General features: G+C 68.7%; 1 protein-coding gene across 1 annotated transcript in view; it reads left to right on the top strand.

Annotated features, from left to right (window-relative positions):
• The first annotated feature begins 248 nt into the window (after window positions 1-248).
• PIEZO1 (piezo type mechanosensitive ion channel component 1 (Er blood group)) overlaps window positions 249-22,335 on the top strand; it is a 31,341-nt gene continuing 9,254 nt past the window's right edge. The window contains exons 1-25 of the mRNA XM_075433531.1: window positions 249-355; window positions 7,344-7,439; window positions 8,611-8,733; window positions 9,118-9,160; window positions 9,254-9,416; window positions 11,432-11,570; window positions 12,481-12,694; window positions 12,854-13,019; window positions 13,231-13,335; window positions 13,448-13,529; window positions 13,619-13,710; window positions 13,798-14,058; window positions 14,134-14,245; window positions 14,396-14,574; window positions 15,503-15,651; window positions 15,849-16,028; window positions 16,106-16,194; window positions 17,329-17,486; window positions 17,560-17,736; window positions 17,869-17,994; window positions 18,102-18,302; window positions 18,399-18,603; window positions 18,728-18,832; window positions 19,875-20,028; window positions 22,011-22,254. Of these exons, the coding sequence (XP_075289646.1) occupies window positions 292-355; window positions 7,344-7,439; window positions 8,611-8,733; window positions 9,118-9,160; window positions 9,254-9,416; window positions 11,432-11,570; window positions 12,481-12,694; window positions 12,854-13,019; window positions 13,231-13,335; window positions 13,448-13,529; window positions 13,619-13,710; window positions 13,798-14,058; window positions 14,134-14,245; window positions 14,396-14,574; window positions 15,503-15,651; window positions 15,849-16,028; window positions 16,106-16,194; window positions 17,329-17,486; window positions 17,560-17,736; window positions 17,869-17,994; window positions 18,102-18,302; window positions 18,399-18,603; window positions 18,728-18,832; window positions 19,875-20,028; window positions 22,011-22,254 (3,627 nt within the window). The 5' untranslated portion in view covers window positions 249-291. The remainder of the gene's footprint in view (window positions 356-7,343; window positions 7,440-8,610; window positions 8,734-9,117; window positions 9,161-9,253; window positions 9,417-11,431; window positions 11,571-12,480; window positions 12,695-12,853; window positions 13,020-13,230; window positions 13,336-13,447; window positions 13,530-13,618; window positions 13,711-13,797; window positions 14,059-14,133; window positions 14,246-14,395; window positions 14,575-15,502; window positions 15,652-15,848; window positions 16,029-16,105; window positions 16,195-17,328; window positions 17,487-17,559; window positions 17,737-17,868; window positions 17,995-18,101; window positions 18,303-18,398; window positions 18,604-18,727; window positions 18,833-19,874; window positions 20,029-22,010; window positions 22,255-22,335) is intronic.

Here is a 22,335-nt window from a genome sequence, read left to right as displayed (position 1 = left end):
CGGCGCCAGGCGGGGCGGGCCGAGCCGCACCGGGCCGGGGGGGGCAGGAACGGAGCCGGGCCGGGCCGTACCGGGCCGGGGGGGGCCGTACCGAGCCGGGCCAGCCCGCCGGGAGGGGCGGGCGGCTCCGCGTATAAAGGCGGGGGGGGCGGGAGCGGGGCGGGGGAAAGCGGGGCCGCTCGCTGCGCTGCGGGACGGGCCGGCGGGGCCTGCCCAGCCCCGGGGGGGGGGGCGGGGAGCGGCTCGGCGGGGCTCGGCGGGGCATGGGCCGGCCCGCAGCCGCCTGAAGGGATGGAGCGGCGGGCGCTGGGTGCGGGGCTCTACTGGCTGCTGCTGCCGCTCGCCCTGCTCGCCGGTGAGTGCGGGGTTTGGAGGGGGGCGGGGGGGGTGGGGTGCGGTGTGTCCGGCTGTCCCTGCGTGTGTCCGGCTGTCCCTGTGTCCGGCTGTCCCTGTGTGTCCCCCCCCCATGCGTGAGTGCGGTGCTCCCCTGCTTCCCACCCCGGGGGGAGGCGGGCGGGACGCGCGGCGGGTGGGGTGCCCCCCCCCCTCCCCGCAACCCCCCCCACCGGGGACCACTCTGTGCGGGATCGGGCCCGCTGCAGCTCCCCCGCGCCGGGTGCGGGGCAGCGGCTTAGGTGGGTGGGGGTCTGCACCCCAACCCCCCCTCCCCCCGCGGGGTACAGCCAGCCCGGGGGGGGGCCGGTTGGGGCCGAAGCCACCCCCGGTTTGGCCACCGTCGCGTCACCCCGCTGCCCCTTGCGAGGTGGGGGGCAAAGATGGTGCTGGGGCAGCGCGGCCCCTGGTGACGCTCGGGGTGGGGGGGCTGGGCTGGGCCATGCTGGGGGGGGGGGGTGGGGCTGCACCCACCCTGGGTACGGTCACGGCGGGGATCGGGGCACCCACCCGCGGCTCCCAGCCCGGCCGGAGCAGCTCCGGGCCGCGAAGGCAGCTCCACCACCACCCACCCAGCAGCCGGCTGGCTCCCGGCCTGGAAAATCCCCGTGTCCTGGGACGCGCCGAACAAGAACCCGTTCTTTGAACCCCATCTGCTGGGGGGGGGCCTGCTCGGACCCCCGGGGATTCTCCGTTTGCCCTTAGAGACGCAAAACGGGGGGGAAAAAATAAGTTTTCCGTAAACGGGATGGTTCAGCGGGTGCCTTGTGCCCGGGTGAGGGATGGCTGCTGTCGCCGTCCGGGGGGTTCCGCAGCCCGGCGAGGCGACGGCGTGGCCGCTGCGGTTGTGTCACCCGGAGAGCGGGACGCGCGGCCGAGCAGCCCCCCCCCGGGTCCCGGCTGCGTTTCGGGGGGAGCCGGGCTGGGGTGGCGGCGGGGGAAGTTGGCGACTGTCGAAAAAAGCTTTTTCTTTCTTCGCTCGGGTTCGCGGTGACTCAGTGCGTCGCGCAGGATGTGAGGAGGTTAATTATAACCCTGCCTCGGAAGGGTGCTGGGAGGGGAAGGTGGCCGGGCCCCGCGTGCGTGGGGACCCCCCGCCCCTCCCCGGAGACGGCGGCCGCGTCCCGTGGGTGCGCGGGGCGACACGTGGCCTCCGGGCGGGGCCCTCGTACCCGAATTGCGCCCGTTTGGCCCCAAATCGTGCTGGGCTGGCTCGTTCGCCCCGCTCCGGCGCGGGGTGCTGTGCCGGGAAGCCGCCGTCTCCCGTGTTTTTCCCCCCCCCCACCCCGGTGGGCTCGGTGAAATTTGGGGTCCCGCTCGGGTGGGGGCTGTCCTGGGAGAGCAGCCCTGTCCCACCCCAACCGCTCGTCGACATAGCCACGGGGGTGGCTTGGGGGGGTCTGGGGGCCTCGCACCCGCACCGAGGGGGGAAACTGAGGCACGGGGGGGCTGTGGCTCGCCCCGCCGCACCTGGGGGAGGAAGAGCCCCGGAGCACGACCCGCCTGCCGCCCTTCCGTCCCCGGCCATGAGGCTCTTCCCAGACGTCCGGAGGATGTTTGCCCGCGGCTCCCGGCCAGCTCGGGGAGGGTGGGGGCGCGGGAGCTGGGCCCCACGGCAGGGCTCGGGGCAGCCCCCCGCTTCCCACGGGCTGGCACGGGTGCGGACCCCCAGCCGTGCCACGGGCCCGATCCCCGCCCAGCACAGGGAGATGCCTCGGCTCTGTCCCGCCTGGCGGGGATGCTGGGGTGCAGGGAGCTGGTGGGGGGCTCACCCGTGGGGTGACCAGGGTGGGGAGCGGGCAGCTCAGCACCGGGACCCCCGGGCTGGGTGATGCTCCCGACTCGCTGCGGTGCTCGGGCGGAAGCGATGGGCGAGGGCGGCAGCCCCCCGCCCCGGGGCTGCGGTGCCCCCCAAACCAGGGGGCCTGATGCGGGGTGAAGCGAGGACACGGCCCCTCCTGGTTGAGCCCCCTGCCCGGCTGGGAGGTGATGGGCTGTTGGGGGGTCCTGAGGGGGGGGGTTCCATCCAGCCCTGGTGCTGGGCGCTGTCAGGCGTGTGGGCTGCAGCCAGCTGCCTCCTGCGGTCAGGTGCTTTTTATAAAATGAAGGGAAATAAAAAAGAGGAGGGGAAAAAAAAATTAAAAAAAAAAGAGATAAATTAGGGAAAAAAGAGAGAAAAATTAGGGGAAAAAAAAAGAAAAATTAGGGGAAAAAAAAAGAAAAATTAGGGGAAAAAAAATTAGGGGGAAAAAAATTAGGGGAAAAAAAAGAAAAATTAGGGGAAAAAAAAAGAAAAATTAGGGGAAAAAAAAGAGAAAAATTAGGGGAAAAAAAAAGAAAAATTAGGGGAAAAAAAAGAAAAATTAGGGGAAAAAAAAGAAAAATTAGGGGGGAAAAAAGAAAAATTAGGGGAAAAATTTAAAAAAATTAGGAAAAAATTAAAAAAGAGAAAAATTAGGAAAAAATTTAAAAAGAGAAAAATTAGGGAAAAAAAAAAAGAAAAATTAGGAAAAAAATAATAATAATAAAAAAAAGCCAGGGCTGTCTCCAAGAGCAATAACTCCCGTTTCCTCCCCGGGTGCGCGGGGAGGTGGGAGGCGCAGGGCCGGGGTGCCCGTCCCCCGGGAGTCAGCCAGAGCCCCCGCACGGCCCCGTCGAGGTGGGTGACGCTGTGGGGGCTCCCCGGGGGGTGCAGCGGGTCCCCACCCTGCCCTTGGGGCTTCCACTGTCTCGGAGTGGCCGGGTTGAACCCTTTGCCCCCTCCGCACCCTGGTCCTGGGGTGCCCATCGGGGCTGGGCGAGGGGTAGGGGGGGGGCTTTTTTTGGACACCGCTTGGTGCTGCCGCCGTCGCGACCCCGAGCTGCGCGTGGGAAGTGTTACGGTGGATGCGGGACCGTCGCCGCGTGGTGGGAACGCGGGTTGGAGATGGCACGTGGGCATCCTGGTGCTGTGCCATCCCCGCGCAAGGGGCCGCAGCCCCCGGGGAAAGGGGGTGTCCCCGGCGCTGGGGTGGCAATGAGCACCCGTCCCCGAAGCCGCGGCGTTCCCCAGCTGCTGGGCTTTCCCGGCCTTGGCAGCCGTGGTGCCCGCTGGCACCGAGCCCGGTGCCCTCCCGGGGCAGCTCCCGCGGCGTCCCCGGGGAGCGGGGCCGGCCGCTGCCGGGAGCGGGATGAAATTTTCCACAAAAACAGGATGCGGCGGGTGAGCTGGCGGGGCTGCTCCCTCTTCCCGGGAAGAGGAGCCGGGGCTGGGGCCGGGAACGTGCCGGAGGCCCGGGGGTCTCGCTCCTATGGGTCTGGGGGGGTTTTGGGATGGGGGGAGCCTCCGTGGCCGGGCTCCATTGGCCTGCCCCTGGTTCGCAGCGTGCAGGGTCCTGGGGGCCAAGTGACACCCTGGGGACCCCAGTTGGGGACCCCCGTTGGGGGCGGTTAGCCAGGAGGCAGCAAGCGGCTTGGCAGCGCTGCCGGGCTTCGTAACGGGCCGGTGTGAAATTAGCAGGGCAGGCAGGGAATGGCAGAGCTCCGCTAATTAATCCCGAGCGGCCGCGGAGCCAGCGATGGACGGTGCTGCGGGGCCGGCGCGTGGGGCTCCCCGGTCGCCGGCGGGGTCCGGTTTAGCCCCCTTTCCGCGTGCCGCTGGGTACGGATCCGTCCCTGGGAGCCAGCTGGGCACGGGATGGTGCCCAGTTTGCAGGGAGGGGGCTGCACCAGCCCCCAGCCCCCTCCCACGCTTCCCTGGCCCGGGAGAGACCCCGGTGCCGGCTCCCCCCGGCTGCTCCCACCCTTACCGCCGGGTCCCTGCCTTCCCCTGGGGTCCCCAGTCCGACGGGGGGGTCTCAAGGGGTGCTTAGAGGCCGGCGTGAAGGAAACCCGGCACGCCTCGCCCAGCGCGGCGATTCATCCTCCTCCCGGCACGTGAACGTCGTTAATATTTGAAGTGGTGCTGGCTGCCAGCGCCGGCCGCGGTGACAGCGATGTCCCCGGCAGCGCGGGAGCTGGGCCGGCTCCCCGGGGTCACCGGGCTGCGGAATGGGGGGTTTTGGGGTGCGGAGGTGGGTTAACCTTGCTGGGGGTGCAAGGGGGATGCTCGGCGTGGGCCAGATCCTGCCCGGTGCACCGTGGGTGACGGGTGACGCGGGGCTGCGCCCACCCACCCTGGCTCCCGGCCGGACGATGGGTGCGGGAGGGCAGGTTTCGCCGCGGGGCTGCTCTCCCCAGACACCAAACTGGTTTTTCTCCCCGCACCGGCACTTTCCCCCACTGTCAGCACGGTGGGGAACCGGTTTCTTCTTACTGGGGAGCACCCACGCGTCGCCGGCATGGCACACCCCTGCCGAGGGTGCAGGGGTGCAGAGCCGGGCGCTGTGGGTGCTCCCAACCCGGGCTGCTCCCTGTCCTGCGCACCCCCAGCATCCCCCCACCCCCCCTTTCCATCCTCAGGCCCCTAAAGGGTGGTTGAAGCTGGTGAGCACCGACCACCCTGCTGGGACCTTTCCCACTGACACCTCGAGCCGGGGCAGAGGGGGACCCACATGCCAGGGGGTCCCATGGGTGCTGGTTCAGCCTCAGGGTGCTGCCGCCAGCCCTTCTGGTGTCACAGGTCACCCCAAGCCACTGCCACCGGGATGCCTGCTCTGCTGCAGCCCCTGGCTGGGAGTGATGTCCCCAGTGCCATCAGCTGGTGCCGGGGTGGAGGGGGACCCGCCAACTGGGGGGTCCCATGGGTGCTGGTTCAGCCTCAGGGTGCTGCCGCCACCCTTCCTGGTGTCACAGGTCACCCCAAGCCACCGCCACCGGGACGCCCGCTGTGTTCCGACCCCTGGCTGGGAGTGATGTCCCCAGTGCCATTAGCTGGTACCGGGGTGGAGGGGGACCCGCCAACTGGGGGGTCCCATGGGTGCTGGTTCAGCCTCAGGGTGCTGCCGCCACCCTTCCTGGTGTCACAGGTCACCCCGAGCCACCGCCACCGGGATGCCCGCTGTGTTCCGGCCCCTGGCTGGGAGTGATGTCCCCAGTGCCATTAGCTGGTGCTGGCGGCATGAAACACGTGGGTCGCGTCGTCACTCCGGGCACGGGAGGTCCTTGCAGCGCGCATGTGGGTGTCCCGGTGCTCGGCAATGCCCGTGGGTCTCCCCACGGTGCCCACGATCCCCGTCCTCCCCGCAGCTCTCGGGCAGATGCCAGCCAGGGCTCCGTCACAGCCAGTCCCCTCTGCCACCAGCACCCACAGGGTGACCACGGCTGCGACGGGGGCTCGTGGTGGGGCTCGTTCGCCCCAGGCACCCAAAGGACCCTGCCCTGGCACGGGGGTGGGCTGTGGGGTCGGTGCCAGGACGGGGGTGCCGGTGGCTGTCAGGGGGGGTCTGGTTGGGTCCCGTGTGTTACTCGCCCCCGCGCCGGGAAGGCTCCTCTCGCCCCGTCGCCGCTGGCGCGGGAAGGGGAATATTTGCTCCGTGAGATCATGGTTTGCCGAAACGCAGCCAGCGAGCCTCAGCGGCGTGCGGGGAGGTGATGCGTCCTGGGGTCACCACGGAGAGGCGGCTGGCGGGGTGGTGGTCCCCGTTCCCCTCACCCGTGCTGGGGGGCTGCCTGCTCTCCCCAGGGCAGGGGGATGCGGCTGCGGGGTCGGGGACCGGCTTTAGGTCCAACGGGTGCTGCGTGGGACATGGCCCGGGCTGCCTGGCACCCACACACCCTCCGAGGATCCCTCCCAGGGTGCCAGGCTGCCATGGGGGGCTGCACCGGGTCCCCCCCCTGGCCACACTGTCCCTCACCCCGGGATGCTCCGTCCCACTGAAACCTTGTGAACGCAGGAAGGGTCGTTCCGGGCTGGTGGTGCTGAGCACGTCCCCCGGTGCCCAGCCTGCCCCCCACTCATCCCCCCCAGCCCCACAGGGCTGGGGGCTCCCCTCTGGGGCCCCCACTGCCTCACCCAAGTGGGGTGCCAAGGAGAGCGGGTCCCTGCCCTGGCCATGCAGAGCCGGGGTCCCCAACACCAGTTCCCTGTGGCCGTCACCTCCGCGAGCTGCCCCAGAGGGGTCCCCCCTCCCCAAATTGGGGTCACGGCCCTCGGGTTCGGAGGGGAGGGGGTGGAGGGGTGCCCTGGGACTGCCTGGACCAGGGGCACGGTTAAAAAAGCGCAGCCCCCCGTGACTCCCTTTGTCTCCGAGCGGGCACGGACTCGGTGGGCGTCCCGCAGCGGCCGTGCCCATCACCGTGGCCTCGCGGCTGGGCGGCCGCCACGGCCGGTGCCACCTCGCGCCGGCGCATGTGCCGGTGTCTGTCACCCCTCGCCCGGCGCGTGCACGCAGACGATGGGACGCGGTGTCCCCGGCCGCGGTGGCAGCTGCCCCGGGATGTCACCGCGGCATGGTCCCCGCCGGCGCTGGCTGTCCCCGCTCCCTGCCCAGCTCCTCCGACGGTTTCACGCCTGCGGACAGGCTGTAATTTAGGTCTAAAAATAAGCGAGGGGGAAGGTGGGGAGCTGGTGGCGTGCCCAGAGCAGGGCTGGGCGCAGGTGAGGGGCTGTGCCAGCCCCGGGGCGGCAGTGGGTGGGGGTCCCAGCCCGGCTGCGGGGGTCCCTGCACACCTCGGCACGGTCTTGCAGGAACGATGTGGAAATGCGGCAGATTCTGCTCGTGGCTCTCGTTCCCCCCCTGTCACCCCACATGTCTGGTACCTCTGGTGTCCCCAGGTCACCGGGACTGAGCTGGCCCAGGCTCCAGCCCGTGTCCCTCTTTACCCACTGCATCTCTGCGGAGTTTGAGCCCCTGAGCAGGACCACCCATCATTTTGGGGTGCCTCTCCTTTTGGGGTGTCCCTCACCCTTGGGTGTGCAGGTCGGGGTGCTGTCCTCAGGGATCCCCGGAGCGAGGGGATGCAGCCGGCAGCCCGGTGGGGTCCCCACGCTGCATCCCTGGCACTAATCCTGCCCCTGCCTCTGCCCCCAGCCTGCCTCTTCCGCTTCAACGTCCTCTCCCTGGTGTACCTGCTCTTCCTCCTGCTCCTGCCCTGGTTCCCGGGGCCCGGCCAGCGCTCCGCCGGAGGTAAGGGGGTGCGGGGACCGGGGTGGGCAGCGGGGTGGGCAGCGTGCGGGCAGCTCCGGTCTGGGGGAGCTGGGCAGCGGGGGGGCTGGTCCCTGCCCTCCTCCCCCTGCGGTTTCCCCCCGGCCGGGCAGCGTGGCTCCGCGTGGCAGCCTCGCTCCGTTAATTATAGCCCGGCGCCGCTATTAATAAACCTCCCGCTCCAAAATAGCCAGTTTGGAGCCCCAGCCTTATTAACCAAAAACCTCAGGGCTGGGCTGTGCCCGCCGGGTGGGCAGGGATGTGCCACCAGCAGCCCCTCCACCCTGCCCGGGCACGGTCCCCGCTGTGGGCACGCGTGGGTGCATCACCCACGGTTGGGGGTACGGGCGCATCCCCCCGGTGGGTACGTGGGACGTGTGTGCCCCCCACCCCACGATGGGTGCCCGCAGCGCTGCCGTCTCCCTGCCCGCCGTGCCAGGCTGAGCCGTGCGGTAACACAAGTCCGGCCGCGGCTAAAAGCTCTGCCCTCTGAATATTTCATGGGCTCGCCCGGACGCTGCCGAGAGCCTTCGCGTGGATTTTCCGGAAAAAAAACGAGCGGAGGGAGAGTTTTTGGCCCAGGGCTGCTCCCCAGCCGGCGCGCAGCTGTGGTGGGCTCGCTGCCCGTCCCCCGGCCAGGGAAAACGGGCGCTGGGCCCGGGGAGCCGGGTGGGATGGGGGTATGGCTGCAGCTGGTGGAAGGTCTGACGGGGCTTGCGGTGCGGGGGACCCCTGGCACCTGCCCACAGCCCCCCCCGGGCCCCCCTCCAGGATGTTCCGCCACGGATCGAGAGCTGCCTCCCGATGCCGGGCCCGGTGCGGTGGGGCTGGGAAGCGCTTGGTGCCGGCTGGGTGGGAGGGGGCTGCGGGGGCAAGGGGGGGGCGAGTGGTCCCTGGCTCCCTGCATTGCCCCGTGCCTCGGTTTCTCCAGTGATACAGCAGAAAGGATGCTCTTGGGCTGTGCTGGGTGCACGGTGAGGCATCCAAGGTCCCGGTGGGACCACGGTCCTGGGGCAGACCCCCGACATCTCTGGGCACAGCCACAGCGCACCCCTGCCCAGCTCTACCCGAGGGTGCTGGGTCCTTGCTGGGGGTGCTGGCGCATCCCGGGGTCAGCTCGGGCGATGGGTGATGGGGTGCCCGTGTCTCGCAGGTCACACCGGCCGCCTCCTGAAAGCTCTGCTGGGGACCAGCATCATCTTCCTCCTCGCCCATTTCGTTTTCCAAATATGCCTGTACACGCTGCCCGTCCTGGACCAGCTGCTGGGGCCCAGCTGTGAGTACGGGGTGCCAGGGCAGCCTGCCATGGGGGTGCCCACGCCTGCCCTCGCCCTCCTGCACCTCTGCTCTCCCAGGCTTCACCCCCTCCCCGCGGTGCCCCGGGGCTGGACCCCCCCCAAGCTGGTGATGCGCCGGTGCATGGATCCCATCCTGCTGGGTGCTGGGGGGCTGCTGTGGCTCTACGGGGTCCCAGCATCGGGAGCACACGATGCCATGGCCAGGGTGCCTGCTCAGTGGCCTCTGTGCTGGGCACAGACCCCGTCCTGGGTGCCCGTGGCCGTGGGGCGTTCTCCCCGCGGGGAAGCCGCCTGCTCCGGGTGGGCTCGGAGCCTGCCCGCAGAGGGTCTGCCCAACTCAGCACCTCCCTCCTTCCCCGCAGGCAGCACCTGGGAGGTCCTTGCCCGGCACATCGGGGTCACCAGGTGAGGGTAGCGCAGTGGCGTGGGGCTGGGGGCTGGCAGTGGCAGGGGGGCACCCCCGAGCCCTTCCCTGCCCCGCTATCCATCCCCCCCCAGGCTGGACTTGAGCGACATCCCCAACTCGGTGCGTCTCGTGGCGCCCGACGTCGGCATCCTGCTGGTCTCGTCCCTCTGCCTGTGCCTGTGCCGCCGCCTCGTCCCCAAGGCTGGTGCTGCTGCCCGTGGCCGGAGACCGGAGTCCTCGGAGCCCCCTGAGCCGGTGAGAGCCGGACCCCGGCACCGTCGGCAGCGTCCCACCCTGCCAGCCTCCCTGGGGCACGGCCGCTGGTCCTCATCCCCTCCCCTGGGAAGGCATCCTGGGACGTGGGTGCTTGGCGTGGGGACGTCCCCAGTGAGCGGGGACATGGCTGAGCGGGCAGCGGTGGAGGGTTGGGTCACCATCGCGGCCCCTCGTATGGCTGGGGTGACTCAGCCGCGGAGGAGCGCCCGTGTTTGCTCCCGCGTTGCCATAGGGATCCTGGCAAACAGCCCGGCCCCACGGCACGAAGAATCCCAGCATGGCAGGGGCTGGAAGGGCCCTCTGTGGGTCACCCAGCCCAACCCCCTGCCCAAGCAGGGTCACCCAGAGCAGGCTGCACAGCACCGCGGCCAGGCAGGGCTGGAATATCTCCAGAGAAGGAGACTCCACAGCCTCCCTGGGCAGCCTGGGCCAGGGCTCCGTCACCCTCAGAGGGAAGAAGTTCTTCCTCGGGTTCAGCTGGAGCTTCCTCTGCTCCAGTTTGTGCCCGTTGCCCCTTGCCCTGTCGCTGGGCACCACTGGAAAGAGTCTGGCCCCGTCCTCCTGACCTCCACCCTGCAGATATTTAGAGGCATTTCTAAGGTCCCCTCGCAGCCTTCTCTTCTCCAGGCTGAACAAGCCCAGCTCCCTCAGCTTCTCCTCGGAGGAGAGATGCTCCAGTCCCCTCCTCATCCTCATAGCCCTGCGCTGGACTCTCTCCAGTAGCTCCTCATCTTTCTTGAACTGGGGAGCCCAGCACTGGACACAGGACTCCAGATGGGGCCTTCCCAGGGCAGAGCAGAGGGGGAGGAGAACCTCCCTCGCCCTGCTGCCCACACTCCTCTTGATGCACCCCAGGATCCCATTGGCCTTCTTGGCACCCAGGGCACGCTGCTGGCTCATGGTCACCCTGTCGTCCCCCAGCACTCCCAGTCCCTCTCCGCAGAGCTGCTCTCCAGCAGGTCCCCCCCAGCCTGTCCTGGTGCCTGGGGTTGTTCCTCCCCAGGGGCAGGACCCTGCCCTTGCCCTTGTTGAACCTCATCAGGTTCCTCTCTGCCCAACTCTCCAGCCTGTCCAGGTCACGCTGGATGGCAGCACAGCCTGCCGGTGTATCCACCAGTCCTCCCAGTTTGGTGTCATCAGCAAACTTGCTGAGGGTACACTCTAACTCTTCATCCAGGTCGTTGATGAAGAAGTTGAACAAGACTGGGCCCAGTACTGAGCCCTGGGGACACCACTAGTTACCGGTCTCCAACCAGACCCAGCGCCGCTGATGCCAACCCTCTGAGCTCTGCCCTTCAGCCAGTTCCCAATCTCTCGATGCGGGGCTGCTCACTGGTGGGGGAACACGGTGCCCGGACCCCGGGGGTCCGGCTGGCACCACCACAGCGAAACCCTCGTCTCAGAACGAGCGGTGGGACAGGCAATCATGGGGTGCCGGCACCCAACGTGAGCTCGCCGGCATGGTGCCGTGCCATGGAGCCCTGCCTGGCAGTGCCAGCAGCGCACCGGGATGCCGCGCTGATGGCACCGGGGTCACCCAGGCAGACACAACCCCAAGCCCATGGCACCCCCCAGCCCAGCGAACACCCCTCGGGGCTCGGCCCTGTTTTTGGGGTGCTCCCCGCTGGTGTGGGGCGCGGTGGCGGGCGCTCGCCGGCCCGGCTCCGGCCGTGGCTGGGCTGTAACCGGAGCGGCTGGGCGATGCGAGCGCCTTTGCCGTGAGCTCGGGGCCAGCGCGGGAGGCGGCCTGGAAAAAAGCTCAGTGCTGGGAACCCGGGGGCCAGCGCCAAGAAAAACAGCCGCCTTTCGGAGACGCTGTCCAAGCGGTTAACGAGATAAACACGGCCAGGTGCCGGGCTGCGCGCCCGCACAGCACCGGGCAGGGTGCCCCGGCCGTCCCCCCGTGCTCTCCATCAAGTGGGGAAACTGAGGCACGGCCAGCAGCAGCCCGGGACCGGCCGCAGGGCTGACGCCGCGCTCTCCTTGCCTGGCAGGGGGAAGAGGAGGACGTGGAGCGGCGCGGTGGCACGGCTGACGGGGACACGCCGCTCAGCGCCAGGCTGCGGGTGACGGCTCACTGGCTGCTCTGGGCGGCCGGGAAGGGCCTGGCCATCCTGCTGCTGGCCTTGGCCGGTGCGTAGGGGACGTGGGGGGCACGCGGTGAGCTGCGGGGGGGTCTCAGTGGCCACACTCCCAGAGGGAATGCTCGATCCCAGAGGGGATGCTCGGGCCCGGGGGGGGATGCTCGGCCCGGGGGGGGATGCTTGGCCCCCAGGGATGCTCAGTCCAGAGGGGATGCTCGGCCGGGGGCTGCGTGGCCAGAGGGATGCTCGGCCCGGGGGGATGCTCGGCCCGGGGGGATGCTCGGTCCGGCGGGTGCTTGGCCTGGGGGCTGCATGGCCAGAGGGATGCTCGGTCCCGGGGGGGATGCTTGGCCCCAGGGATGCTTGGTCCGGGGGGATGCTTGGTCCGGGGGGTGCTTGGCCCGGGGGTGATGCTCGGTCCTGGGGGGGGATGCTCGGCCCCGGGGGATGCTCGGCCAGGGGCTGCATGGCCAGAGGGATGCTCGGTCCGGGGGGATGCTTGGCCCCAGGGATGCTCGGTCCGGAGGGGATGCTCGGCCGGGGGGATGCTTGGCCGGGGGCTGCGTGGCCGGAGGGATGCTCGGTCCGGAGGGGATGCTCGGTCCAGGGGGGATGCTCAGTCCGGGGGGTGCTTGGCCCGGGGGGATGCTCGGTCCCAGGGGATGCTTGGCCGGGGGCTGCGAGGCTGGAGGGATGCTCAGTCCGGGGGGGATGCTCAGTCCAGGGGGGATGCTCAGTCCGGGGGGCATGCTCGGCCGGGGGCTGCGTGGCCGGAGGGATGCTCGGCCCAGGGGGATGCTCAGTCCGGGGGGTGCTTGGCCCGGGGGTGATGCTCGGTCCTGGGGGGATGCTTGGTCTTGGGGGGGGATGCTCAGTCCGGGGGGGATGCTCGGCCAGGGGCTGCGTGGCCGGAGGATGCTCGGCCGCGCCCTGACTGCCCACGGGGCACTGCTCCCCAGGGATCACCCTGCCCTCCGCCTCCTCCAGCCTCTACTACCTGCTCTTCGTGGGGCTGTGCACGTGGTGGGCCTGCCACCTCCCTGCCAGCCGCCCGGCCTTCGACACCCTCTGCGTCCTCGTCGGCGTCTACGCCGCTGGCCACCTCCTCTGCCTCTATGCCTACCAGACACCCTTCGTCCAGGGGGTCTTCCCGCCCCCCACCATCTGGGCACGGTGAGTCCCTGGGGGGGCAGCCGGGCCGTGGGTCGCCGTGCCGTCCCGGTTAAATGACCAGCCTGGCACGTCATGCCAATGCCAGGACGGGACCCTGGCTCATGGTGGGGGTCCCAGCTCGGGGAGGGGGGGATAACGGCCCCCACTCTGTCCCCGCAGGGTGTTTGGCTTCAAGGACATCGTCCTGTACCGCAACTGCTCCCGGCCCAACGCCCTGGTCCTCAACACCGGCCACTCCTGGCCCGTCTACGCCAACCCCGGCATCCTGCTCCTGCTCTACTACACCGTGGCCACCCTGGTGAAGCTGCGCCGGCTGGATGCCAGGGTGAGGGGCTGCGGGGCCGAGCTGGACCCCGTGCCGATGCCCGGTGTGCCCCGCTGCTCTGGCTGCCCCAGCTCTGGCAGCGGGGTGGAGGGGAGGTGGGGTGCAGTGGGGTGCTCACGGCAGGGGGGTGCCCATGGCGGGGGGACGGGGCATCATCCTGCTCCCGGGTGCCTGCAGCGGGGTGCCCTGAGCTGGCTCCTGCCCCTCGCAGAGAACTGCGGTGCCGGCACAGCCGCCGGCGCGGTGCCCGGAGAGGGAGCTGGTGGAGCTGGAGAGCTGGCCCAAAGACACCGACGGCGTGGCTGAGGACACCAAGGTGGGTTTGGGGGGGCTGTGCCCCCCAAGCGATGCCGGAGCCGGGGCGGGGATGGATGCGGGACGCTGCGGAGGTGCCGGGGTGGGCTCTTGAGCCCTCTCTGCCCCCCCAGCCCATGCTGTCCCCCAGCACCGGGAAGCCAGGTAGCGGCGCTGAGAACTGCACCGTCCACGTCATGGGCACCTCACCACAAGGTAAGCCCCCCCCACCGCCTCCCCCTCCCCAAGCCTTGCCAGCATCCCTGGGGTGGGGGGCGGCTCACGATCCCCCTCCCCACGGCCAGGCAGGAGGCGTCCGGCGGAGCGGCTGCCCCTGCACACCCTGGGCCACGTCATCATGAACCAGAGCTACGTCTGCGCCCTCATCGCCATGATGGTGAGGGTCCGAGGTGGCAGGGGGGGGACAGGGACATGGCGGGGGGCCACCTCCGGGGCTGAGCGGCCGCATCCTGCTCGCCCGCAGGTGTGGAGCATCACCTACCACAGCTGGCTGACCTTCGTGCTGCTGCTCTGGGCGTGCCTCATCTGGATCGTGCGGAGCCGGCAGCACTTCGCCATGCTCTGCTCGCCCTTCCTCCTCCTCTACGGCGTCGCGCTCTGCAGCCTGCAGTACGTCTGGGCCATGGACCTGGCGCCCGAGCTGCCCACCCGCGTCGGCTTCATGAGCCTCAAGCAGCTGGGGCTGGTGCGCCCCAAATATCCCTGCTTGGACCTCGGGGCTAAGGTGAGCCCGGTGTCCCCATCGCTGTCCCCGTCCCTGTCCCCCCTGGTTGTCCTCGCTCACTGTCCGTCCCCGCAGCTCCTGCTCACCCTCACCTTCTGGCTGCTGCTGCGGCAGTTCGTTAAGGAGAAGCTGCTAACGAGGAGGTGCCCAGCCACCCCGCTGCTGGAGGTGACCGTCTCGGACACAGGTGAGGGCTCCTGGTGTCACCCACCTGAAGGGACCCTGCACTGGGCTGAGCATCCCCAAGATGCGAGCACCCAGCGGCTGCTGGGGAGGGGGGACACGCGCGTGCCCCCCACCCAGCTGCCTGCAGCCCCCTCCCTCCCTCGCCTCGCAGAGCCCAGCCGGCAGCGGGACGTGCTGAAGGCGCTGGGGGCCCTGGTGCGGGATTTCTACGCCAAATACTGGATCTGCGTCTGCGCCGGCATGTTCATCGTGGTGAGCTTCGCCGGGCGCCTCGTCGTCTACAAGATCGTCTACATGTTCCTCTTCCTCCTCTGCCTCACGCTCTTCCAGGTAGGGGGGTTGTGCTGCCATCCAGCGTGACCTGGACAGGCTGGAGAGTTGGGCAGAGAGGAACCTGATGAGGTTCAACAAGGGCAAGGGCAGGGTCCTGCCCCTGGGGAGGAACAACCCCAGGCACCAGTACAGGCTGGGGCTGACCTGCTGGAGAGCAGCTCTGCGGAGAGGGACTGGGAGTGCTGGGGGACGACAGGGTGACCATGAGCCAGCAGCGTGCCCTGGGTGCCAAGAAGGCCAATGGGATCCTGGGGTGCATGAGGAGGAGTGTGGGCAGCAGGGCGAGGGAGGTTCTCCTCCCCCTCTGCTCTGCCCTGGGGAGGCCCCATCTGCAGTGCTGTGTCCAGTGCTGGGCTCCCCAGTTCCAGAAAGATGACAATCTACTGGAGAGAGTCCAGCGGAGGGCTACGAGGATGAGGAGGGGACTGGAACATCTCTCCTACAAGGAGAGGCTGAGGGAGCTGGGCTTGTTCAGCCTGGAGAAGAGAAGGCTGAGAGGGGACCTTAGAAATGCCTCGAAATATCTGCAGGGTGGGGGTCAGGAGGATGGGGCCAGACTCTTTCCAGTGGTGCCCAGCGACAGGACAAGGGGCAACGGGCACAAACTGAAGCAGAGGAAGCTCCAGCTGAACCCGAGGAAGAACTTCTTCCCTCTGAGGGTGACGGAGCCCTGGCCCAGGCTGCCCAGGGAGGCTGTGGAGTCTCCTTCTCTGGAGATATTCCAGCCCCGCCTGGCCGCGGTGCTGTGCAACCTGCTCTGGGTGACCCTGCTTGGGCAGGGGGTTGGGCTGGGTGACCCCCAGAGGTCCCTGCCAACCCCGACCATTCTGTGATTCTGTCATTCTGTGGGGGGCTGGGGACCCCTCCCCATCCCCATCCTCATTCCGTTGCGGTCCTGGTCCCACTGATGTCCCCGTCCCTGCAGGTCTACTACAGCCTGTGGCGCAAGGTGCTGAAGGGCTTCTGGTGGCTGGTGGTGGCCTACACCATGCTGGTGCTCATCGCCGTCTACACCTTCCAGTTCGAGGACTTCCCTGTATTCTGGAGGAACCTGACGGGCCTCACCGATGAGCAGTGAGTGTCCTCGACCCACTGCCGGGTCCCTGCTGCTGCCAGCCCCGTGGTGGCACCAGGGCATGGCCACGGGATGGATTGCACATGGGGAAACTGAGGCACGGCGGGAGTTGGGGTCGAACCCCGGTGTGCCAGCTCGATGCCGGTGCAGGGTGGGATGGATGCGGCCCCACGCTGACCCTCCCCTCCCTGCCCAGGCTGGGCGACCTGGGCCTGGAGCAGTTCAGCGTCTCCGAGCTCTTCTCCAGCACCCTCATCCCGGGTTTCTTCCTCCTGGCCTGCATCCTCCAGCTCCATTACTTCCACCGCCCGTTCATGCACATCACCGGCCTGGAGCACATCCCTGCTGCCACCCCGCCAGCCTGCCACATCCCCAGGTAGGGCCCTGTGGTGGGGTGACCCCCTCCCAGCACCCCGAGCCCCCCGGCCCCGCGCTGAGCCCTCCTCCCCGCAGGCCTGAGGAGCTGCACGGGAGCCGGCTGCTGCGGGATGCGGCTGCGGCCGAGAGCGCCGGGACGGGCGACTCCGACACCGCCTCGCAGGGTACCGGGCGTGGGCAGGGGGACCGGGTGGGATGGGGGGGTCCTCCAAGCCAGGAAGGGACTGGGAGGATGTAGGGATGGGTTGGAGCATCCTCCAAGCCAGTGAGGGGCTGGGAGGGGAGGGGGATGGGTTTGGGGTGTCTTCCAAGGGTATGGGGATGGGTTGGAGCATCCTCCAAGCCAGGAATGGGCTGGGGGGTGCAGGGATGGATTGGGGTGTCCTCCAAGTCTGGGAGGGTATGAGGACGATTTGGGGTATCCTTCAAGCATGGGAGGTCATGGTGATGCATTGAGAGGTACTCTGAGGCAGGACAGGGCGGTGGGATGTAGGGATGGACTGGAGCATCCTCCAAGCTAGTGAGGGGCTGGGAGGGGAGGGGGATGGGTTTGGGGTGTCTTCCAAGGGTATGGGGATGGGTTGGGGCATCCTCCAAGCCAGGAACGGGCTGGGGGGTTCAGGGATGGATTGGAGTGTTCTCCAAGTCTGGGAGGGTATGAGGATGATTTGGGGTATCCTTCAAGCATGGAAGGATATGGGGATGCATTGGGAGGTCTTCTGAGCCAGGACGGAGTGTTGGGATGTAGAGATGGACTAGAGCATCCTCCAAGCCAGGAAAGGGCTGGGAGGGGAGGGAGATGGATTTGGGGTGTCCTCCCAGTATGGAAGGCTATGGGGATGGGTTGGAGTGTCCTCCAAGCCAGGAACAGGCTGGGGGCTGTGCAGGGATGGGTTGGGGTATCCTCCAAGTCTGGGAGGGTATGAGGATGGATTGGAGTGTCCTTCAAGCGTGGGAAGGTGTGGGGATGCCTTGGGAAGTCCTCTGAACCAGGGCGGGGTGAAGGGATGCAGGGATGGATTGGAGCATCCTTCAAGCCAAGAAAGGGCTGGGAGGGGAGGGTGATGGATTTGGGGTGTCCTTCGACTGTGGGAGGGCGTGGGTGTGGGTTGGGGCCTCCTCCAAGCTGGGAAGGGGCTGGGGGAGTGCAGGGATGGATTGGGGTGTCCTCCAGGCGTGGGAGGATATAGGGATGTGTTGGGATGTCCTCCAGGCGCGGGAGGATACAGGGATGGGTTGGGGTGTCCCCTGAGCCAGGGTGGCTGCGGGGCTCTCGGTGACGGTCCGTGTCCCCGCAGTGCCCACCAAATGGGGGCTGGTGCTGGAGCGCCTGATCGTGCTGGGCTGGACCTTCTCGGACACGCTGACCCGCGGGCAGGTCTTCATGGGGCGCCTGCTAGAGCTCCACGTCCTCAAGCTGGTGGCTCTCTACACCGTCTGGGTGGCCCTGCAGGAGGTACCAGCCCCAGGACCCTGGGGTGGGGGGCTCAGCTGGGCGCCCCGGGTTGCTGACGCGGCCGCTGCTCCAGGTATCGCTGATGAACTTCTTGCTGGTGCTGCTGTGGGCCTTCGCCATGCCCTACTGCCGCTTCCGCCACATGGCCTCCTGCCTCTCCACCGTCTGGACCTGCATCATCATCGTCTGCAAGATGCTCTACCAGCTCAAGATCGTCGACCCCCGCGAGTACTCCAGCAACTGCACCCAGGTACCCGTGCCTGAGAGGGGATGCCCACTTCTTGGCATGCTTGTGGTGGCACTGAGGGGGTTCCCCGGCTGGAGGTGGGGTCCGGCAGCAGGGGCGAGGGGTGCTGAGGCCTGGTGGTGCTCCCCTTTGCAGCCCCAACTCAACGGCACCAACCTGAGCCCGGAGGAGCTGGGCAACTCCACGCTGTACCACGGCCCCGTGGACCCCGCCAACTGGTTCGGCATCCGCAAGGGCTACCCCAACCTGGGCTACATCCAGGTGGGTGCGGGGACATCCCGCCCGTGGGGACCACATCTTGGAGAGAGGTTGAGGGGGGGGATGCTCAGCGGCGTGCCGTGGTCCTGAGCACCCCCTCGCCCTTCCAGAACCACCTCCTGGTGCTGCTGCTGCTGGTGTTCGAGGCGGTGGTGTACCGGCGCCAGGAGTACTACCGCAAGGAGCACCAACTGATGGCCCCCGTCACCGAAACCATCTTCGAGGACATCTCCCGCGAGCACCTCGACCGCGGCCTCGCCAGCTGCGCCAAATACTTCCTCAACTACTTCTACTACAAGTTTGGCTTGGAGGTGGGGAGCGGGCGCGGCGGGCGAGGGTCCCCAGCGCCCGCGGCACCCCGGGGCTGAGCCGCTGCGTGGTGTCCCCCCACCCCAACCTCCCCCCAGATCTGCTTCCTGATGACGGTGAACGTGATCGGGCAGCGGATGAACTTCATGGTGATCCTGCACGGCTGCTGGCTGGTGGTCATCTTGACGCGGCGGCGGCGGGCGGCCATCGCCCGCCTCTGGCCCAAATACTGCCTCTTCCTCGTCGTCTTCCTCATCTACCAGTACCTGCTGTGCGTGGGCATGCCGCCCGCCCTCTGCGTGGGTAAGGGGGCTTGGGGGGGGACCCCCTCCTCTGCAGGGGGGTGCAGGGCTGTGCGTGGGCAGGCTGCCCGCCCTGGGTAAGGGGGCGGGGGGCCAGCGTCGAGCGTGCCCCCCCGTGCCCCCAGACTACCCCTGGCGCTGGAGCCGGGCCCTCCCCGTCAACTCGGCGCTCATCAAGTGGCTCTACCTGCCCGACTTCTTCGTGGCCCCCAAATCCACCAACCTCATCAGTGAGTACCCCCACCACACCGGCAGCCCCCCGCCCACGGGGCACCCCAGGCCCTGGTACCTCCCTGCTCGCAGGGTGTCCTGTACCCCAGCCCCTGGTACCCCCCCCCGCCCATGGGTTGTCTAAGTCCTGGCAGCCCCCTGCCCATGAGGCAGCCCAGTCCTTGGAAGCCCCCCTTGCCCACAGGGTGCCCTGTACCCTGGCAGCCCCCTGCCTGTGGGTCATCCAGCCCCTGGCAGCCCCCTGCCCATGGTTGCCCAAGTCCTGGTAGACCCCTGCCCATGGGGCACCCCAGCCCCTGGAAGCCCCCCTGCCCACAGGATGCCCTGTCCCCCAGCCCCTGGTACCCCCCCTGCCTGTAGGTTGTCCAAGCCCTGGCACCCCCCTGCCCATGGGTTGCCCAAGCCCTGGCAGCCCCTTGCCCATGGGGCACCCCAGCCCCCGGAAGCCACCCTGCCTGCAGGGTGCCCTGTCCCCCAGCCCCTGGTACCCCCCCTGCCCATGGGATGCCCCAGCCCCTGGTACACCCCCTGCCCACAGGTTCCCCAAGCCCTCACAGCCCCCTGCCCACGGGACGCCCTGTACCCCCCACCCCTGCCCACGGGATGCCCCAGCCCCTGGCACCCCCCTGCCCATGAGTTGCCCAAGCCCTGGCAGCCCCCCCCCCACGGAGCGCCCTGTACCCCCCACCCCTGCCCATGGGTTGCCCAAGCCCCCGCCATGGGGGTCCCATCCTGCCCCCCGGGAGGGTGAGCAGGGCAGCTGGGGGGGTGAGGAGGAGCTAAATGAGCCACTCCCCCTTTGGGAGGAGCTTACTTGAAGTCCCACCCCCTTTTGGGAGAAGGAGGGGCTGGGAAGCCACGCCCTTGGGAGGAACTTGATGAAGGTCACACCCCCAGAGGGGGAGGAGTCTGTGGAGAACCACGCCCCTTGGGGGCTTAATGAAACCCATGTCCTGAGGAGGTGTGGCCTGGGGTGCCCCACCCCCTTGGGGAGGGGCTTGGTGGGTGCCCCGCCCCCCAGCCGCAGCCATGTGCCCGCAGACGACTTCGTGCTGCTGCTGTGCGCGGCCCAGCAATGGCGGGTGTTCGAGGCCGAGCGCACCGAGGAGTGGCTGCGGGCGGCCGGCGAGAACGCCGACAGGCTGGACCTGGCGCGGGACCCCCGCAACCCCACGCCCAACTTCATCCACTGCCGGTGGGCGCCCGGGGCTGGGGCGGCATGGGGCGCCTGGGGCCGTGGGGATGGGACCCCCTCCCTGGGGTGGGACCCCCTTCCCTGGGATGGGATCCCTTGGGGTATGGACAGGATGGGACCCCCAGGCAGTGGGACCTGCTGGGCTGGGGTTCCCCAGGATGGGGATGGGACCCCTTTGGTCCGGTGAAGCCCTCCCTCTGAGTCAGGGCTGGGACAGGACCCCTGCCGGGGCTGGGACAGGCTGGGGCTGTGGGGATGGGACCCCCTTGCCTGGGATGGGATCCCTTCCCTGGGATGGGACCCCTTGGAGTATGGACAGGATGGGACCCCCAGGCAGTGGGACCTGCTGGGCTGGGGTTCCCCAGGATGGGGATGGGACCCCTTTGGTCCGGTGAAGCCCTCCCTCTGAGTCAGGGCTGGGACAGGACCCCTGCCGGGGCTGGGACGGGCTGGGGCACCTGGGGCTGTGGGGATGGGACCCCCTTCCCTGGGGTGGGACCCCCACCCTGGGGTGGGACCCCTTGGGGTATGGACAGGATGGGACCCCCAGGCAGTGGGACCTGCTGGGCTGGGGTTCCCCAGGATGGGGATGGGACCCCTTTGGTCCGGTGAAGCCCTCCCCCTGAGTCAGGGCTGGGACAGGACCCCTGCCGGGGCTGGGACGGGCTGGAGCACCTGGGGCTGTGGGGATGGGACCCTCTTCCCTGGGATAGGATCCCTTCCCTGGGGTAGGACCCCCCTCCCTGGGATGGGACCCCCCTCCCTGGGATGGGACCCCCTCCCTGGGGTGGGACCCCTTGGGGTATGGACAGGATGGGACCCCCAGGCAGTGGGACCTGCTGGGCTGGGGTTCCCTAGGATGGGGATGGGACCCCTTTGGTCTGGTGAAGCCCTCCCCCTGAGTCAGGGCTGGGACAGGACCCCTGCCGGGGCTGGGACGGGCTGGGGCACCTGGGGCTGTGGGGATGGGACCCCCTTCCCTGGGATGGGATCCCTTCCCTGGGGTAGGACCCCCCTCCCTGGGATGGGACCCCCTTCCCTGGGGTGGGACCCCTTGGGGTATGGACAGGATGGGACCCCCAGGCAGTGGCACCTGCTGGGCTGGGGTTCCCCAGGATGGGGCTGGGACCCCTTTGGTCCGGTGAAGCCCTCCCTCTGAGTCAGGGCTGGGACAGGACCCCTGCCAGGGCTGGGGCACCTGGGGCTGTGGGGATGGGACCCCCTTCCCTGGGATGGGATCCCTTCCCTGGGGTAGGACCCCCCTCCCTGGGATGGGACCCCCCTCCCTGGGATGGGATCCCTTCCCTGGGGTGGGATCCCTTGGGGTATGGACAGGATGGGACCCCCAGGCAGTGGGACCTGCTGGGCTGGGGTTCCCTAGGATGGGGATGGGACCCCTTTGGTCCGGTGAAGCCCTCCCCCTGAGTCAGGGCTGGGACAGGACCCCTGCCGGGGCTGGGACGGGCTGGGGCACCTGGGGCTGTGGGGATGGGACCCCCTTCCCTGGGGTGGGACCCCCTGGGGTATGGACAGGATGGGACCCCCAGGCAGTGGGACCTGCTGGGCTGGGGTTCCCCAGGATGGGGATGGGACCCCACCAGTGCTGGGACCTCTTTGGGCTAGGATAGCCCTCCCCTGAGTCAGGGCTGGGACAGGACCCCTGCCATGGCTGGAACGGGACCCCGTGCCACTAGGGTGGTACCCCCAGGCCTGGGACAGGAGCACCCCGAGGCTGTGCTGGAAGGAGATGCAGTGGTCCAGGACAGCCCTGGTGACGGTGTGGGGACCCCCCTGGGCACTGGGACCCCGTAGACTGGGATAAGGCACTTTGTCCCCCGAGACAGGGCTGACGCAGGGCACTGGGACCATGCTGGTTTGGCTGGGGCGTGGGGCAGCACCTCGCTGCACCCCCAACCCAGGCAGTGCCGAGTGTGGGTGCTGGGAGGGGACGGGGACCCTGTGCTGAGCGTCCCATCCCGCAGCTCGTACCTGGACATGGCGAAGGTGGTGGTCTTCCGCTACCTCTTCTGGTTCGTCCTGGTGGTGGTCTTCATCACCGGGGCCACCCGCATCAGCCTCTTCGGCCTCGGCTACCTACTGGCCTGCTTCTACCTCCTCCTCTTCGGCACCGCCATGCTGCGCAAGCCGGCACGGGCGCGCCTGGTGCTCTGGGACTGCCTCATCCTCTACAACATCACCGTCATCATCTCCAAGAACATGCTGTCGGTGAGGGTGCCGGGCCCTGGGCCGCTCCTGAGGACCACCCACCCCTTGGGCATCCCCTGGGGAGGGGACGGGTGGCTGTCC

The sequence above is a fragment of the Opisthocomus hoazin genome, chromosome 12 (genome assembly GCF_030867145.1).
Source record: "Opisthocomus hoazin isolate bOpiHoa1 chromosome 12, bOpiHoa1.hap1, whole genome shotgun sequence".
In the NCBI taxonomy this organism is placed as follows: Eukaryota; Metazoa; Chordata; class Aves; order Opisthocomiformes; family Opisthocomidae; genus Opisthocomus; species Opisthocomus hoazin.
The sequence above is the reverse complement of the archived record's forward strand: the minus strand, read 5'-3'. Positions and strand labels throughout refer to the sequence as shown.